At 39.7% G+C, this 19,411-nt stretch overlaps 2 protein-coding genes across 2 annotated transcripts in view; both read right to left on the reverse strand.

Moving 5' to 3' along the window:
- Nucleotides 1-7,997: 7,997 nt before the first annotated feature.
- On the reverse strand, nt 7,998-15,212 carry LOC108253262 (cytochrome P450 4C1-like). Its single transcript, XM_026828486.1, has 4 exons — nt 15,105-15,212; nt 11,477-11,666; nt 10,971-11,129; nt 7,998-8,372 (listed from the first exon to the last, which is right to left on the reverse strand). The coding sequence occupies exons 1-4, from the start codon at nt 15,210-15,212 to the stop codon at nt 8,197-8,199; spliced, it is 633 nt and encodes a 210-aa protein (XP_026684287.1). The 3' UTR covers nt 7,998-8,196.
- Nucleotides 15,213-15,503: 291 nt separating this feature from the next.
- Nucleotides 15,504-19,411, reverse strand: part of LOC103515942 — a 12,878-nt gene continuing 8,970 nt past the window's right edge. Inside the window, exons 8-9 of the mRNA XM_017446872.1 lie at nt 17,546-17,638; nt 15,504-15,704 (exon numbers count right to left, since the gene is read on the reverse strand). Coding sequence (XP_017302361.1) covers nt 15,504-15,704; nt 17,546-17,638 — 294 coding nt within the window. The remainder of the gene's footprint in view (nt 15,705-17,545; nt 17,639-19,411) is intronic.

Genomic DNA, 19,411 nt, shown 5'->3' on the forward strand with positions numbered 1-19,411 from the left:
ACCCCCCCCCCCTCTCACTCTGTCTATGTTCACCTTTCATGCTTCTTACTCTCCGTCTGGCTTTCTTTTTCACCTTATAATTACACTTAGTTTCTGGACCTTCCTCTTCCCAAAATAGTCTCCTTCTACCTTTATTGGCTACGTCCACCATTTTTTGAAATGAATAGTTTAGGTAGTGTTCGTGTGTACCATGAACCTCGGATTTAGGATCAGCAGATTTTGGAGTCACCACACCACATCAACAATTCGTCCCACCGCACGCTAAGTCCTAGCCTCAACCACCAAGCTCAGGTTCAGGTTCCAGTGACTTTATATCGCACTTGGATACACCATAGATTTTATGTGAGTATCGGGACTTTACCCCAGTTGCTTGTTGCGGCCCACACTATTCCCCAATTCGGATCCTTGACTAAGGCGTAGGGCGGCGCGTTTCACAAGATGTTTCGATGGATACATAAAATCACCCCTTGCTGTAAACACTGATCTTGTGTTAATTTTAAGAAGATTTTTTTTAAAGTTCGCACTATCGAATGGAAGGAGGGCCTATTCCCCTATCGGTCCGCCATGTCCGTTGAGCAGATCCCACGGCAGAACGTGCGAGGCGTGATCGGCTACCGTAGGAGCATGACAATTGATAAGGGGGTACGCTGCGCGAAATGAGCTCAACCGAAGTGAGGAATCGCCGAACGAGGAACCGAACCATAAACCCGGTCCGCAACCCAGTCTTTCGAAAGAGCTCATGCGTAAGCCCCCTCCAAGCTCACAAAAAGGCCCCGACTCCGCGAACTCCCCTCCCTATTCTTTATTATTATTACTACTTATATAAACCAAAAATAAAAAATAAAATTAGAATGTTTACAGTCAAGAAGAACTTACAATGATTTCTATGCTGAGATCTCAGATCTTAAGATCTATCAAAAAGGAGCAAAAGACTACAAGAAGTGTTTAAAGTGGAATATTCTATACAAACATACGTGTTCAGTTAATGGTGGAGTTGAATACTCGATGTTAAACTTTATTGGATTATCATATATTTTATTGAAATATCTACATTTCAAAATAAAATTAAAACATAAAAAATAATAATAATAATAATAAAAAAGAAGATTTAATACAGGTTATACATGAAAGTTTTTCAATACAGTTATACTTGGAAGTTTTTCAACGTTAAAACATATCTTAGCCGGCGTAAAGCTTATAGGATCGACAGTTGTTTGTTATAGGAAGAGAGAAATGGACCACCAACACCCGACTCCGCGTAGTCCTGGTCTTACAGACTACAAGTAAGAACATGGATCTTCCTGCCTGCCTCCGTGAAACTGTCAAAGACTTCCTCCACCACCGTTAGTCTAAATCCAGATATCCAACCAGGGCCTGGCGCGATCTCTATAGTTGTCGTAGTTTTAACGACTTTAAGCTTTGTAAGTACATTAGTAAATGTCTGTCTAAAGACTCCCTTTTTTTTTTTTTTTGTTTTGTTTGTTTGTGACTTCGGTCAAATGAAACATTTAGAGAAGTAAACAAACAAGGCGGACCTCGTCCGGCTGAGGTGTTGTTTCGGAGCTGGGAGCTGGTATCGGATTCATCCATGCTGGGTTACTCTTTTAAATAATAAATAAATAAATAATTAAAAAAGCTCGAGCATATTACCTTTATAATTTTACATTTACGCCTCTTCTCTTTCAGGTGGTGCCCCCGCCCCCACCCTCGCCCCCACACCCGTTCCCACCCCAAAACCATCTCCCAAACCCTCTCCTGTTCCCCAGCACAAGCCCTCCCCTCCCTCCCCCTCCACTAGCACAGGAGGAGGGGGCGCTGTTGCCAACGTTCGTCACTCAGCTGGTACACGGCAAGAAAAACAACTGGCGCTCATATTGGATCGGCAGAAAGCGTTCAAGTTGGCGGCGGTGCGTGCCAAACAGGCGGGCGATGTGAACGCGGCGCGCGAATATTTGCGCGCCGTCAAACAGTTGGAACCCTTGGTGGCCGCATCGGAGAGTGGATTGCCTGTGGATCTTACCACGGTAAGCAACCGAAGAAATAGAGGGATTTGACGTAAAAACGACTGATGGGTTTTTAAGACCCAAGTTCTAAAACGTAAGTTGCAAGTCGTTTGAAACTCCTCGATTGGGATCAATCTTGGTGACAGAAGCCTTTAATGTTTTTAAGAACTTTGTCATCATAATCATGAATTTTTGGTGGTAAAAAACACCATTACTTACTAAGACCTCCTTTACTAATAGATCAGTTGCGCTTACTTGGGTGATATTGCAAAGTCATAGAGCAGGAAAAATGAGGATCAACGGAATTTTTCTTTTTCTTCTACGACTTCTAGATCCCGAGATAAATCGATTTAAAAAAATACCGGAAAATCGTGAACTTTGACGTCACGGCATACGCTCCCGTAGGCGATGACGTCATAATTCATGACTCCCGCTTCGTTTGTTTAAGCGTTTCTGCGCAGTTCGACGTGAAATATGACGTCACAACTCTTTGAACTTTTTCATTAGAACGGCAATTAAAAATTGAATTTTCGACCTTTTAAAGTTACTTTTTCGACCTCAGATTTGGATTTTTCACTACTTTTTACGTAGGAATTGACCATTTATTAATAATTTTTACCCATTTGCAACTCCTCCATTAATGAAACATCAGAAATAAAACGTTTAAACGGGGTATGGTTAGCCCAGAGGTAATGCGCTTGCTTTTGTCATGCAGAAGGTCCCGTGTCCAAATCCCACCAACGCAACGATTTAAAAAAAAAATGTACTCCTTTTCGATTGCAAACTGTGCACCTTCGATGGGTGACTTTCTTTATGAAATATCTCCTTAAATAACATTATTAATGAAATCTGCCAGCCCCAATAGTTCTGAGGTAGGACTCCTAATCTAAGGGATCAGGGTTCGAGTCCCAGTGTCATGTCGGGGTCGACATTTGTAAGAGCTTTTCCTACTATCAAAATCCATTTGGTTTTCATTTCAGACGGCTCATGCTATGAGTATGGTAAAGGACAGAGTTGACGCACTTAGTGCTAACTTCACGGGCGCTGTAGAGGAAAGCAAAGAGATACTGGAAAGTCAAGTGTGTGATTCTGAACAACAATGTAGCAAGTTTATGACTACCATCAACACACATGTGGATGAATTGACTCAGCTCACAGTGGAGGTAAGGATTAAGGGACCCTTGGTAATATTATGGAGGCCACTTTATATCCTATTAAAGGTATGCCGCTTTAGAGCAGGCATGTCAAACCAGCGGCTTGCAACATCAATAGATCAGTTGCGCTTACTTGGGTGATGTTTCAAAGTCATGGAGCAGGAAAAATGAGGACCAACGGAATTTTTCTTTTTCTTCTACGAATTCTAGATCCCGAGATAAATCTATTTAAAAAATACCGGTAATTTGTAAAGTTTGACGTCACGACATACGCTCCCGTAGGCGATGACGTCATAATTCATGACTCCCGCTTCGTTTGTTTGTGCGCAAGCGTTTCTGCGCATTTTTAGGTTAAGTCTGACGTCACAACTCGTTGAACTTTTTCAATAGAACGGCAATTAAAAATTGAATTTTCGACCTTTTAAAATTACTTTCTCGGAGTTTTGACCTCAGATTTGAATTTTTCCCAACTTTTTACATAGGAATCGACCATTTATTTACAATTTTTACCCATTTGCAACTGCTCCATTCTCTTCTACAATAATCTATCTGAGGGTAGGTAGTTGCAGATCTTTTCAGTAAATAAGAAGTACTTACGAGGGTCATTTGATAAGTTTGTGGACATGGATACTTCTTCTTGCTATGAAGCCCAAATCTAGGTGCCACTGCAAAGTCTGTCTTGTTTTAGGAAGGTACATCAAGTTTCATTACATTCCTATTATTAGCCTTTGATTCACAGCTATCAAATGAGGTCAAGGAGAAGTTGTTGTCAATGCAGTCAGACTGTGCCATGATAGAAGCAGCTCTGAATAAGAACAAAGTGGAAACTGTGAAACAAGTAGAAGATATTGAAACTCTACTGGATGATATTAGTGAGGAAGATAAACAACTAGACAAGTTTGATGATAAAGAAGATGAGGTAAGAAATAGAAACTAGACATGGATAGGAAATAACAAGGTGGAACCAAGTAGAAGATATTGAAACTCTACTGGATGATATTAGTGAGGAAGATAAACAACTAGACAAGTTTGATGATGAAGAAGATGAGGTAAGAAATAGAAACATGGATCCCAAGTTCGATTCCCTGCGAGGTCGAAGTTTTTTCGGCTCTGTGCTTGGAGTTTGGGGTGCACTCTACCTCGTAAGGACAATTGAGTAGCCACTTTAATCGAGTAGTGACCAGTGGCGGCATTACCAATGTTTTTTTTTATGATATGAGAATTACTTAATATTAAGGACGCACTTAGTAATTCTGTGATACCCACAAAGGTTATGAAAAACCTCTCAGAGTGTCTACTTTACCACCAAAGAATTCATGATTTGATATTATCTTTGCAGATGATTGACCAAATCTCATCGCTGCTCACTCGATTCCAAGCCCGCACGATAGAAGGAAACATCGACTTCAAACCGCATAGAACTAAAAACAAAAAGTTCTATGCTCTTTGCTCTCCGGTCTACTCTGTTTTGAGCATTAAGCTGTGTCTACACATACTCAACGGCCAACCATCTTATATTATAAAATCAAGATCCACCTAGAAAGCTGAAATTTGGTAGGAATATTCCTTTTATGGTCTAGGTGTGCAATAAGAAAGGATTTTGCGAAAATGTAAACCGATACAGGAAGATACAGTGAAGAAAACGCAGAACATTATAAACCATGTGGAAGTTATTGGCGATGAAACTCAAACTCAGGTAAGTGTACGAGAAACAGCTCTGTATTTTTGGCACAAGCGTTTCTGCGCAGTTCGACGTGAAATCTGACGTCACAAGTCTTTGAACTTTTTCATTAGAACGGCAATTAAAAATTGAATTTTCTTCCATAAGAAATGCACAGAGTGCAGAGACTGCGGGAGAGAAATGTTCCGCTCTCGACCAACATTTTGAGTTTCGTTTGTTTTTAGTTTGATAACCATGCAGCTAATAGCGCGCTCCCTATTAGCATGTTTTTTTTTATTATTATTTTCTATGCCTTTTCCTTTTCTTTTCTACAAGTTTGGCCATGCCTCGGGATGAACTAGCGGGATTCCGTAGCGAAGCGACGGAATTCAGCTAGTAGATTGATATGGACTGAATGAATGAACGGCCGTGTGGACACAGCTTTGTAATGGAGTGCTGTTTGTTACATTGTTTTAACAAAGGAAAATAGCTCTCGCTCAAAATACTTATTAGGTTAGACAGGCCCGTATCGAGGTTTTCAGCGAGGGGGGAGGGGACAAGAATCCAAATAGTGGATTTTTTTGTGCTCCAAACTAGAGGCCAATATTTTTAGTCTATTACTTACTACATTTAGGTGCAGAAAAAGTCCACCCCCCCCCCCCCCCAATCCAAGCTGAACATTACTATATACGATAGTAAAAATCAAAAATCACCTCTAAAGGGGATTCAGCTAAAATGAATGAATGAATGAATGAAGACACCTGATAACAATCTTACTATTAGTCTTAGTAAAAATGAATGAATAAAAACACCTGATTTCAATTTTACTACAACTCGATAGTAAAAATTAATGAACGAAAACACCTGATCCCATTTGTGTTTTTAAGGTTTTATGGAATGAAATTATTAGAACATCATGCTCGCTATTACTGATTGAAAGAGAGAAATATGAATGCATTTACTAAAACACCTGGTTTCTCATAGGTCTTTCCATTATTTAATGAAAATAAAACAACTTGTTGAGGTATATAATAATATTTGTATATATATTTTTCATCTTAAAATTACTATTCACACAATAACCTGTATATTTTTTATCCTAGAATATTAAACACAGAATTATAGAACGGGGTTTCCGGTAGAGGCGATGAATCTTTATGATACAACTTTTAACTTAAACGTCAAGTAACTCTAAACTTTAACTTCCAAGTAACTTTGGACTTTTTGAAAAGTGCCTTAGAAGCCAGCAATGACATTGTAGGTAAATATTTGGAGACCAGAGGTAAAATGACCTAGTAGTCAAATAACTCGACATTTGCAAACAATAAAAACGGCGACTTTTGGAAGATTTATCTTAGTTTTATCAGGACTTGACTTGGATAATTTTTCTGCTTTAATTTATGACTTAATTTCTTGACCGAAATGCTCGACTAACAAAGCTACTGCTGAGACAAAAGAACTCTTCAGCCCTATTTCAGCAGCATAAATAAGCGCTATCACATATTACATTTGGTGCATTATATTCCTAGAATTTGTGGTAAATATCAATGGGGTGCGTTAATTCAAAGATTTGTTGCCTCTAACGGAAACAATACAATATCTGCGCGAACGACCTACTGTCCGTAGTGTTAAGCGCTTTAAGGGGGAAAAAAAATACAATATCTCCACCACACAAAAAATACAAATCAATAATGTCCGGGACTACAGTTTGAAATTAAAGTTAACCCAGTTGGATTTGGATGAAGACATCTAATTGGTCCATTGGATTAACATTGGCCAATCAGATTAGTCCCTGTCTCCAAGTAATACAGTTCGTATATTCGGATTAGCTTAACCCATCTTTTAGGGTTGTTGGGTCACTACATCTAAGCCTCAGAGTGAGCTTTTTGTGTGTGGAGTTAAGCTAGTAATACAGTAGCTAAGGTTTTTGATTCAGAATGTTGGATGAAGACATCTGATTGGTTCATTGGATTAACATAGACCAATCAGATTAGTCCCTGTCTCCAAGTAATATAGTTCGTATATTCGGATTAGCTTAACCCAACTTTTAGGGCTGTTTACCCCTACACCCAAGCCTCAGAGTGAGCTTTTTGTGTGCGGCGTTAAGCTAGTAATACAGTACTGTACTAAGGTTTTTGATTCAGAATGGAGCTCCAGTTCAAATCTTACAAATGGAAGCTCATTATTTGTAAATTTAGGTCAGAACAGTGTGTTGTTGTTTTTTTCTATCAGATTTGCTTATTTGATTCAGAATGAAACTCCAGTTCATATGTTACAAATTACAAATGGAAGATCATTTGTAAATTTAGGTCAGAACAGTGTTTTTTTTTTCCCCCTTCAGATTTGCTTAAGCCAATAGAATTAATTTTTAATCTCAAAGTGTAGTCCTGGACATGTAATAAAATATTGTTATAAGGTACAAACCCTACTAATAATGTTAAACAGTAAAGTTATGCTTTTGGTCCCTTGTCCCTTGGGCCCAAAAAAAAGTGGAGCAGAGAATATCGAGCAGGTAAAGCGAAGTGACGATAGATTTTTTTACTTTCTTTTTTAAGAGGTTTGACAGAGGGAACTGTAACTGCTATGGTCTTATCGTCCCGAAATCGAAGAGAGAAGGAAGAAGATGTGACACTAGTAGGTCCTTGTTTTGCTAAGGCTTTAGTTCGTTTACCTAGTGAAAAGGACCGATTTTACTTAGTTCTATATAAGGACCTGCTTTTACCTAGTTATGTTATAAGAACCTATAGCCTTTATCTCTGTACACAACTATTTCAGTAACGACTTTTTTTAAAGAGGTTTGACAGAGGGAACTGTAACTGCTATGGTCTTATCGTCCCGATTTTATAGGTAGGTATTTGTCGTATTCATATCAGGTTTTCTTCCATTAGTTTTTCTTTAATTTTCTGCTTGAAAATTCTTGAATTCACTTCATCCAGAAATTCTGCACAATAAGTTTCAAGTATACTTGGATACTTGGAATAACAAAGGACATCAGACATCTTTCTCCATAAAGAGTATTGGATCTAGATTGAAGTACGTATTTCTCGTATTATATGGGTTTGGATTTGGAACTATTCTTCTAAAATTCTCTTTTTTTTAAGAGGTTTGACAGAGGGAACTGTAACTGCTATGGTCTTATCGTCCCGAAATCGAAGAGAGAAGGAAGACAGGATAAAAGAAAAAATCGTGCAGTGTGAAGAGGCTGCCATAGTTCCCTCGATCAAACCTCTCCGAAAAAAAGGCTTTATTTACAATAAGATACGTCTCTCTTCCATTCTCTTCCTATTTCCTCTCTCACCCATCTCATCCCAGACATCTCACTATTTTCACACTCATCTCACGCTAGAACTCTTCGCTCTAATCTTATCGTACACTCATCTCACGCTAGAACTCTTCGCTCTAATCTTATCGTACACGTTTCGAGTAACTTCAGGGTGGATCGTATCTCTAGCCGGATATCCTCCATCTTACTGCACTCCTTTGATGGGAGTACCCTATACTTGGTCAGAATCCGCGCGATGACCGTCTTCATCTGGAGGAGGGCGTACTTTTTACCCACACAGTCCCGCGGTCCGTAGGGAACACTGGCAACGGCTCAGGGTAGATAGATCTCATCATTTCCAACAAGGTTCTCTGGGTTATATGTATGTACTTAACTGTGGGGAGTTTCACCAACCTCCTCTTTAGCTCCTAACAGCTCTGTCCCTGTCAAGCCTATACAAATCAAGTGGAACTTAACAGGCTGTTATCTTAACAGGCCTCCTAAGGGCTGAAAAAATATTGGTGAAATCCACTGTGTATGTATTATGTACATACCTCCATAGCGCGGTCTGTAGCATCAAGTACAATGTTCCTGCTGCCCTCCTGCGCCTTAGGGTTGATCCCTAGTGTACTACGCATGACCATGTTGAAGGTAGCCAGGACAACCATAGGCTCGAACTGAAAGGCTTCACCACTGTCAACATACTTCTCCATCTTGTCTATCAGAATGTTCACCTTGAACGAGAGAAAAAAAAAAGGGAATTGAAAAAAATAGATAGATGTTTGATAGAGGAAACTATAAAAACAAGTAACGGGTAAACGAGGAAACACGGAGTGCTTGAGTACTTCTTCAGGAGTGAACCGTTCCGGATCGAATACATCGGGGTTGGGATAGTAGGTTGGGTCGCGATGGATGTTGAACACCATGATCGCTGCAGTCGAGTCTGAAATACAAACCGAACAATGTGAAGTGGTAGAGAATGATTTGATTGAAACTGCTGACAAAAAGGGAGAGGGACTTCTCAGACCTACGTTGGCAGTCTAAATTAAGTATGCTAGTTAGCTTTGCTGCTAGCGCGTCTACATTTGCAAGGACTAGGTCGCGGGTTCGATTCCCACCCGGGGGCGGATTTTATCATAAACATAACTCAGATAAGGTTCGTTCTCGGAACGGCTAGCTTTCTCATATCCTGTCTTCCTTCTCTCTTCGCTTTCGGGACGATAAGACTAATAGCAGTTACAGTTTCTTCTAATAAGAAAGCTCTTTAAAAAATGCTAAGGTTGGGTGGCAGAGCGGTTTTTACCTGGGGCAAGAATGTGGCCTCCTACATTTTCATCCTTCTCTATGTTTCTGCCGAGGATAGGGACTGCCGGGAACAGCCTTAGCGTTTCCTTGATGACTTTGTCTAGATATTTCAGCTCCTGAAGTTGCTCATACGTAGGACATTGGGTGAGTCCCTCGGGACCGAATACTGCCAGTGTTTCCTGGATGACCTGTAATAGAATAATAATGATAGCGCTTGTTAATACTGCTCCATTTTGAATATGACTACGGAAGTACGGACTCCCGCACTTTGGTTTCTACTATCCAAATTTTCGGAGCCTGGTCTACAGTAAAGGAGAAAATTTGTGCTTGGGAGGGGGCTGACGAAATTGAAAAATGGATGTGGATCGCTCCATTGATATTATTTTAATTTGGAACATCAATGATAGTGCTTGTTAATACTGCTCCATTTTGAATATGACTACGGACTCCCGCTTTTTGGTTTCTACTATCCAAATTTTCGGAGCCTGGTCGACATTAAAGGAGAAAATTTGTGCTTGAGAGGGGGCTGACGAAATTGAAAAATGGATGTGGATCGCTCCATCGATATTATTTTAATTGGGAATATCACAGAATACATAATACTTAAATGTAAATGATATAGGTAGGTATAAATTAAGAGAATCACCGAATGTCTGTAAATATTCACAGGTATAGGTGGTACCTACTTTAAATTAGGTATTTACCAATGTTTATCATTCTAATGACTGGTGAGTACTTGTGATATATTATCTAATTATCGACATAACAACTATTACGAAACATGTAAAGTACCTACACCGAATTTACGAGTGCTCTCACCTTGCGTGTTAGCAGAGTAAATGTTATGCTACACAGGAAATCCTATTCTGTTTAATTTAATGGTGTTTCTTGCTATGGCCGCACCGAATTTTCCTCCAAAAACAACACGAACAACAAAACAAGTAACAACAACAACAACAACAACAACAACAACATTGTGTAACCTGGATGCATTTTTCTCGTCTTGGCTCGAAATCGATCTCTTAAGGCTAAAAAACGAGCGGAGAGCAAGAATCGACGCTGACGACTTCAAACCGCATAGAACTGAGAGCAAAAAGCTCTATCCCCTCCGTTCTACTCTGTTTTTGGCCCAAACTGCGTCTACAATAGTCTACACACACACACACACACACACACACACACATGGACCAATGGCTGAAACTTTGGATTTAGGCTCTAGGAACCTCAAAACGTGTTTTGACACTAAAAACTGACCATCGAAAATTTGACCCGATTACATTACTTTCCTTCCTATAGGATAAGGAAAGTAAAAAGGCTTTATTTACAATAGCATACGTCTCTCTTCTATTCACTTCCTATTTCCTCTCTCACCCATCTCATCCCAGACATCTCACTAGTTTCACACTCATCTCACGCTAGAACTCTTCGCTCTAATCTTATCGTACACGTTTCGAGTAACTTCAGGGTGGATCGTATCTCTAGCCGGATATCCTCCATCTTACTGCACTCCTTTGATGGGAGTACCCTATACTTGGTCAGAATCCGCGCGATGACCGTCTTCATCTGGAGGAGGGCGTACTTTTTACCCACACAGTCCCGCGGTCCGTAGGAGAACGGGATGTAGGAGCCCACGGGACGTTTGAGCACTTCTTCAGGTGTGAACCGTTCGGGGTCGAATACATCGGGGTTGGGATAGTAGGTTGGGTCGCGATGGATGTTGAACACCATGATCGCTGCAGTGGAGTCTGAAATACAAACCGAACAATGTGAAGTGGTAGAGAATGATTTGATTGAAACTGCTGACAAAAAGGGACTTCTCAGACCTACGTTTGCAGTCTAAATAAAGTATGCTAGTTAGCTTTGCTGCTAGCGCGTCTACATTTGCAAGGACTAGGTCGCGGGGTCGATTCCCACCCGGGGGCAGATTTTATCATAAACAGATAAGGTTCGTTCTCGGAACGGCTAGCTTTCTCATATCCTGTCTTCCTTCTCTCTTCGCTTTCGGGACGATAAGACTAATAGCAGTTACAGTTTCTTCTAATAAGAAAGCTCTTTAAAAAATGCTAAGGTTGGGTGGCAGAGCGGTTTTTACCTGGGGCAAGAATGTGGCCTCCTACATTTTCATCCTTCTCTATGTTTCTGCCGAGGATAGGGACTGCCGGGAACAGCCTTAGCGTTTCCTTGATGACTTTGTCTAGATATTTCAGCTCCTGAAGTTGCTCATACGTAGGACATTGGGTGAGTCCCTCGGGACCGAATACTGCCAGTGTTTCCTGGATGACCTGTAATAGAATAATAATGATAGTGCTTGTTAATACTGCTCCATTTTGAATATGACTACGGACTCCCGAACTTTGGTTTCTACTATCCAAATTTTCGGAGCCTGGTCTACAGTAAAGGAGAAAATATGTGCTTGAGAGGGGGATGACGAAATTGAAAAATGGATGTGGATCGCTCCATCGATATTATTTTAATTGGGAATATCACAGAATACATAATACTTAAATGTAAATGATATAGGTAGGTATAAATTAAGAGAATCACCGAATGTCTGTAAATATTCACAGGTATAGGTGGTACCTACTTTAAATTAGGTATTTACCAATGTTTATCATTCTAATGACTGGTGAGTACTTGTGATATATTATCTAATTATCGACATAACAACTATTACGAAACATGTAAAGTACCTACACCGAATTTACGAGTGCTCTCACCTTGCGTGTTAGCAGAGTAAATGTTATGCTACACAGGAAATCCTATTCTGTTTAATTTAATGCCACAGTATTCGGGTCTTACTTGACCGATCAATGGAACTTTCCTCACTCATTAACCAGTGGTATGCATATTGTATTGTAAAGTGATAGGCAGTGGTATTCAGCAGGGCCGCATTTATTTTATTGCAGCTTTAATAGATCAGTTGCGCTTACTTGGGTGATGTTTCAAAGTCATAGAGCAGGAAAAATGAGGACCAACGGAATTTTTCTTTTTCTTCTACGACTTCTAGATACCGAGATAAATCGATTTAAAAAATACAGGTAAATCGTTAAGTTTGACGTCACGGCATACGCTCCCGTAGGCGATGACGTCACATCAAATGTGACAATTGCAACTCCTCCATTGTAAGTATTCCGTACATATTCTGTCTACATATGTAAATAAAGTCCTAATGAGAATAGAATAGAATATACCTAGCATATACCCGAGGACAACACCGTACTATACGGTACAATTAATTTAATGCCACAGTATTCGGATCTTACTTGACCGATCAATGGAACTTTCCTCACTCATTAACCAGTGGTATGCATATTGTATTGTAAAGTGATAGGCAGTGGTATTCAGCAGGGCCGCATTTATTTTATTGCAGCTTTAATAGATCAGTTGCGCTTACTTGGGTGATGTTTCAAAGTCATAGAGCAGGAAAAATGAGGACCAACGGAATTTTTCTTTTCTTACGACTTTTAAAAACCACTAAATCGTGAAGTTTGACGTCACGGCATACCTACGCTCCCGTAGGCGATGACGTCATGATTCATGACTCCCGCTTCGTTTGTTTGTGTGCAAGCGTTTCTGCGCATTTTGACGTGAAATCTGACGTCACAACTCTTTGAACTTTTTCATTAGAGCGGCAATTAAAAATTTAATTTTCGACCTTTTAAAGTTACTTTTTCGGAGTTTTGACCGCAGATTCGAATTTTTTACAACTTTTTACGTAGGAATCGACCTTTTATTAATAATATTTTTCCAATTGCAACTCCTCCAGTCCAACATAATCAGCCCTGTTGGTTACAAAACTACTTGACCTTGAGGGTATAGATTATAGAACTTGTTTTTTTTTTTTTTTTTTTTTTTTTTCCTTTTGTTGGTAGATTTTTTAAAAGGGAGAGGGGGGGTTGGGTTTTTTTTTTTTTTTTTTCTCCCTTCAGTTGATAGATTTTCGTGTGAATAGAATTCGCCATAGTACCTATATAGATTTAGGTATGTCAATAATGTTTGATTTGTCAACGATCTTCCAAATACCTATCATTCCTCTTGAATGCTGAAAGTTAGATCAGAACGAAGGTGTTCAGCAAAAAATTTAATAGGTAAGTAGGCACCTAATGCTTTGGATTTGTACCTACTTTAGAGGAACCACTGAGGTCGAGTGGGTTATAAATCCTATCACCTATCGTACCTACATAAAGACTTGTTGAAAAGAAAAATAAATAAATAAATATTTAAAAAAAAAAAAAAAAAATGATCGTTAAAAAAGTGGACGTTTTTTGTTGTTTTTGGGAGGGGAGGTGAAAAAAAAAGAGAGAGAGAGAGAGATTTGATGGAGGGAATTGTAACTGCTAAGGTCTTATTGTCCCGAAACCGAAGAGAGAAGGGAGACAGGATAGGAGGAAGCCAGGTTTTAAACATCTCTCTGCCAGCCTAGTTAGCTTAGTTGGTAGAGCGTCTGCCTTGTAAGCGCTAGGCCGAGGGTTCTATTCCCTGGTGATGATTAGCTGAAGTCTACACATTACAACTATTACAAATACCTACCTATCTGTATGACTTATGTACGTTATAGTACCTATGTATGACTTGTTCATGGTTATGAATATTGTTAAGGCACCAACTTCTACTGTTAAAAATCGAAGCTTAAAAAACAACACCGCTTAACTACCATTTTGCAAACTTTCCAGATCTTGTTGCTAGAACTCCGAGATTCTAGACTAAGAGCATCGAATCGAACATGACTAACAACTGTGTCAAGTGGAGTGGAATTTGCAATTTTCTTATAAATTATTTGGCATAAGTAGGCGGTAAACATGAAAAGTTATAAATTTCGTCGAACTTTTCACTAAACTTGGTCGATATAAGCTGTTTTATTTCTGAAGCGTCAAACATTTACTTGATTAGTATAGTACCAATTTGAAGTGTGTGGCACTGTTGTTGTTGCTGTTGTTATTATTGTTGTTGTTGCTGTTGTTGTTAACCTAGGAAGATCCATCAGGGCGTATTGTTTACACTTCGTCATTTGAACTGACGAGAGAGTTGAGTAATGTTTAGGTTCTGCTTGATGGAATGTGCTCACTGAGGATTGGTTTACCATAGAGTCCATAGAGTCAGCACTTTATAGTCGTAATAGTAAGTATAAGGCCTGTCACACATTGGAAGAGCACCTAGTCGTGCAATATAGGTAGCGCAGAATGACGCGATACTGCCTGAAAATCCCAACCTGTCCCGCACCGACATTCGGACAAGTGTTGGACCTGCTACAGCGACTATGGTGAAAAAAAAAAAAAAAAAAAAAAAAAAAAAAAAAGCGTCCACCATCACTCAGCCTTATGTCGGCGCGTTGATGTGTGTCCCGACCTTTAGTGAAGAAGTGTGGAAATTCCCTATTCTGCACAGCCGTACCTCGGACTGGTTTCGTTAGTGAAGAAGTGTGGAAATTCCCTATTCTGCACAGCCGTACCTCGGACTGGTTTCGGACAAGTGTGTTCTCCTACCATGGTGCACCGTCGTCGACAATTGTCCGTGTCGGGGACTCTGCTCAGGGAGGACGCGGTGCGGGCTCAGTGACCTTGATCGCTAATAGGATAGAATAGTTGGACTGATGTATTTGACTGAAGTGTGGTCTCCTACCTTTGTTTGTTTGTTGTTGTCCCCCTCCCTTTATAGATATTCTTTCCTTGCTTGTTCTGGTATGCGAAAATTCAGTTTTACTTTACCTGTACGTATCTTACCTTCAAGCTTTTTACAGGATGTCTCAAATGTCTTGCGTTGATGTGTGTCCCGACCTCCCGACCTTTAGTGAAGAAGTGTGGAAATTCCTTATTCTGCACTCCTACCATGGTGCACCGTCATCGACAATTTTCCGTGTCGGAGACTCTGCTCAGGGAGGACGCGGTGCGGGCTCAGTGACCTTGATCGCTAATAGGATAGAATAGTTGGACTGATGTACTTGACTGAAGTGTGGTCTCCTACCTTTGTTTGTTTGTTTGTTGTCCCCCTCCCTTTTTAGATATTCTTTCTTTGCTTGTTCTGGTATGCGAAAATTCAGTTTTACTTTACCTGTACGTATCTTACCTTCAAGCTTTTTACAGGATGTCTCAAATGTCTTTGATCTGTGATTTCATAGTGTCTTACCTCCATGCTTTATACAGGGTAGTGATGGTGAGGAACACACCCTCCAATCCGTTCAAGAAATAGTATCCGTTTCCAATGATAGGCAGCGCTATAGGACCCGGCAGATCCATGGACATCTTGTATAGACGTCGCCTGCTCCACATGTAGAGGAACATGAGATACACTGTAATGATACCCAGGAGATAGGTGGCGAAGAACTGAAACACAGAAGAATTGAATTGGATTAGACTTAGAACAGAAAAGAAATTGAATTGAATATAAGATAGAAACAATGAGATACGTCCTTAAATAGGGAGTAAATTGGATTAGACTTAGAACAGAAAAGAAATTGAATTGAATATAAGATAGAAACAATGAGATACGTCCTTAAATAGGGAGTAGACCAGCATAGTCTGGCTGGGGGACTTTAAACAAGATCAAAGATCAATAGATTACTCGTAAAACTTTGTAGCCAAAACCAAATGTCAGCCCAAAAGCGATCACCCTAAGTCTAATTGAGGGCTGACGAAAAAAACGCCGACCCCATCTAAACATTGGAAAAGGCGAAGAAAAAGAAAATGAGATACTGAGATACATAGAAACAGTGAATAAAATTTATACACGGACGGCTCAAAATTTGGGTTGCCAGAACGACAAAGCGTAAAATTCAGACAAAATAATTTGGAATCAGTCCAAAGAAGAAAAAGTTATTAGCGATGTTTTTTCAGAACACTTTTTTTTAAGGTTTGACATAACTTTTTGATTTACTACCACTAAAAGGTGACAAGGAACTGTAGGTATGTACCTACCTAAATTTAGGAATGTAATGAATTACCTATGATATTATTGCACTAATGCATCCGGCGAAATCCTGAGAAAAGATGTTGATCTCTTGCAATATGTATGTTAATAGCGTCCAATTTTTGCATCAGAACATTACCTTGAATAAATCTTAAATCTAATTAATGCCTCTGTGAGAATTATATTTTATTATAGCAATGAATGACAGGAGAATAAAACTGCACCGGATAGACGCACTTATTCAATGTTAATTTTGATTAATCAGATTAATTTATTCCTTAAACATTAAGTACTCCTTTTGATTAATTTTTCAAATGAATCCTCAAACAAACTGGAAACACGTGAAATGTGTCAGGTTATAAATTGCAAGTATGTACCTACACTGTGTAGGTACTGGATCTAAGTAGGTATATATGTAGGTAGGTACTCTGAGAAAAAAATTAGTGATAGGGTGCGGGTGCCACAAGTTTTAGAAGATAGGGTGGAAGAACTCTACTATTGGCTTACTTGCCCTGATTTAGGCTGTTAAAATGCCATATTAAATAGTTCATTGTCACCTTTTAGTGGTAGTAAATCAAAAAGTTACGTAAAACAATAAAATACCATACAAATGAATTTTCACAATTTTTTTATGATTGAAATGCATTTTTATGATCGTCCTTCTGTCAGAGTTTCTTATTCGCCATAATCCGCTTTAATGTCTTCTGATAAAGAGTTTCACACATAAAAGTGATTATTACCCTTTTAAGGTTTGATAGATGGAACAGTAACAACGGAGGTCTTATCATCCCGAAATCGAGCCGTTCCGAGGACGAACCTTGTTTATTCAAGATAATGTTCACCCTAGGAATGACACAATTTTTTTCTGGGCAAAAGAGTCTGAGTGAGGTCTACATTTCACAGAACTACTAGTAATTGGTAAAGTGTTGGTAATTGGTAATCTTACCCGCTATAATGACACGTGGGAACGGGCTCTTAGGCAAAAGAGTCTGAGTGAGGTCTACATTTCACAGAACTACTAGTAATTGGTAAAGTGTTGGTAATTGGTAATCTTACCCGCTATAATAATACTCATAATCTGCTTGGCCAACTGTTCATCTCCAATCTGGTTCTCCTCCTCCAACATGATCTCAGCAAAACTCCGCACACTCTTCTTCTCATCCTCGTGGTCCAGGTTCGATTCCAGCCCCTTCCTCTTTTTCTCGGTCAATCGTTGCCGTATTTCCCGAATGGTGGTGTGCGTGTAGTCACGGAGTACCTCGGTGATCTTGGTCTGTTCTGCTTGGAATCCGGACAGCTTGTAGATGAAGTTGTTCTTGAGGAAGAACCAGTACATTCTCAGCTGACCAAGCTGTATGGGAGGGAAGAAGATGAGAGAAATTAGTACATTAGTACGAATGGTTGAGAGATGTTCGAAGGGACGCCCAATGCCCGGAATACTTTGTATTGTGTCAGCTCCCATGGCGTAGTGGTCACTGCGCTCGCCTTGCACGCGGGAGACCTGGGTTCGATTCCCGGCGGGGTCAAGAAATTTGTACACGAGAGAAATTAGTACATTAGTACGAATGGTGGAGAGATGTTCGAAGGGACGCCCAATGCCCGGCATACTTTGTATTGTGTCAGCTCCCATGGCGTAGTGGTCCCGGCGGGGTCAAGAAATTTGTATCATGCAAATGATTGATACCGTGACTGGCTGTTGCGGGGCCCACTCAGCCTCGTGAGGAAAATGAGTAGCTATGTAATATAATGCGCATAGCGACCGGTGCCAGCATGGTAGGTAAACATTGGATTTTAGGATTATTGAGATATTGGAAAAATCCTACAATGCTGCAGTGAACACCAAAGTTGTGACATAATAAGTATATGCTAGGTATATTCTATTCTATTCTCATTAGGACTTTATTTACATATGTAGACAGAATATGTACGGAATACTTACAATGGAGGAGTTGCAATTGTCACATTTGATGTGACGTCATCGCCTACGGGAGCGTATGCCGTGACGTCAAACTTAACGATTTACCTGTATTTTTTAAATCGATTTATCTCGGTATCTAGAAGTCGTAGAAGAAAAAGAAAAATTCCGTTGGTCCTCATTTTTCCTGCTCTATGACTTTGAAACATCACCCAAGTAAGCGCAACTGATCTATTAAAGCTGCAATAAAATAAATGCGGCCCTGCTGAATACCACTGCCTATCACTTTACAATACAATATGCATACCACTGGTTAATGAGTGAGGAAAGTTCCATTGATCGGTCAAGTAAGACCCGAATACTGTGGCATTAAATTAAACAGAATAGGATTTCCTGTGTAGCATAACATTTACTCTGCTAACACGCAAGGTGAGAGCACTCGTAAATTCGGTGTACTTTACATGTTTCGTAATAGTTATGTCGATAATTAGATAATTTATACCTATCACAAGTACTCACCAGTCATTAGAATAATGAACATTGGTAAATACCTAATTTAAAGTAGGTACCACGTATACCTGTGAATATTTTACAGACATTCGGTGATTCTCTTAATTTATACATACCTATATCATCTACATTTAAGTATTATGTATTCTGTGATATTCCAAATTAAAATAATATCGATGGAGCGATCCACATCCATTTTTCAATTTCGTCATCCCCCTCTCAAGCACATATTTTCTCCTTTACTGTAGACCAGGCTCCGAAAATTTGGATAGTAGAAACCAAAGTTCGGGAGTCCGTAGTCATATTCAAAATGGAGCAGTATTAACAAGCACTATCACTATTATTCTATTACAGGTCATCCAGGAAACACTGGCAGTATTCGGTCCCGAGGGACTCACCCAATGTCCTACGTATGAGCAACTTCAGGAGCTGAAATATCTAGACAAAGTCATCAAGGAAACGCTAAGGCTGTTCCCGGCAGTCCCTATACTCGGCAGAAACATAGAGAAGGATGAAAATGTAGGAGGCCACATTCTTGCCCCAGGTAAAAACCGCTCTGCCATCCAACCTTAGCATTTTTTAAAGAGCTTTCTTATTAGAAGAAACTGTAACTGCTATTAGTCTTATCGTCCCGAAAGCGAAGAGAGAAGGAAGACAGGATATGAGAAAGCTAGCCGTTCCGAGAACGAACCTTATCTG

Source organism: Diaphorina citri, unplaced genomic scaffold (genome assembly GCF_000475195.1).
Source record: "Diaphorina citri unplaced genomic scaffold, Diaci psyllid genome assembly version 1.1 scaffold1447, whole genome shotgun sequence".
In the NCBI taxonomy this organism is placed as follows: Eukaryota; Metazoa; Arthropoda; class Insecta; order Hemiptera; family Psyllidae; genus Diaphorina; species Diaphorina citri.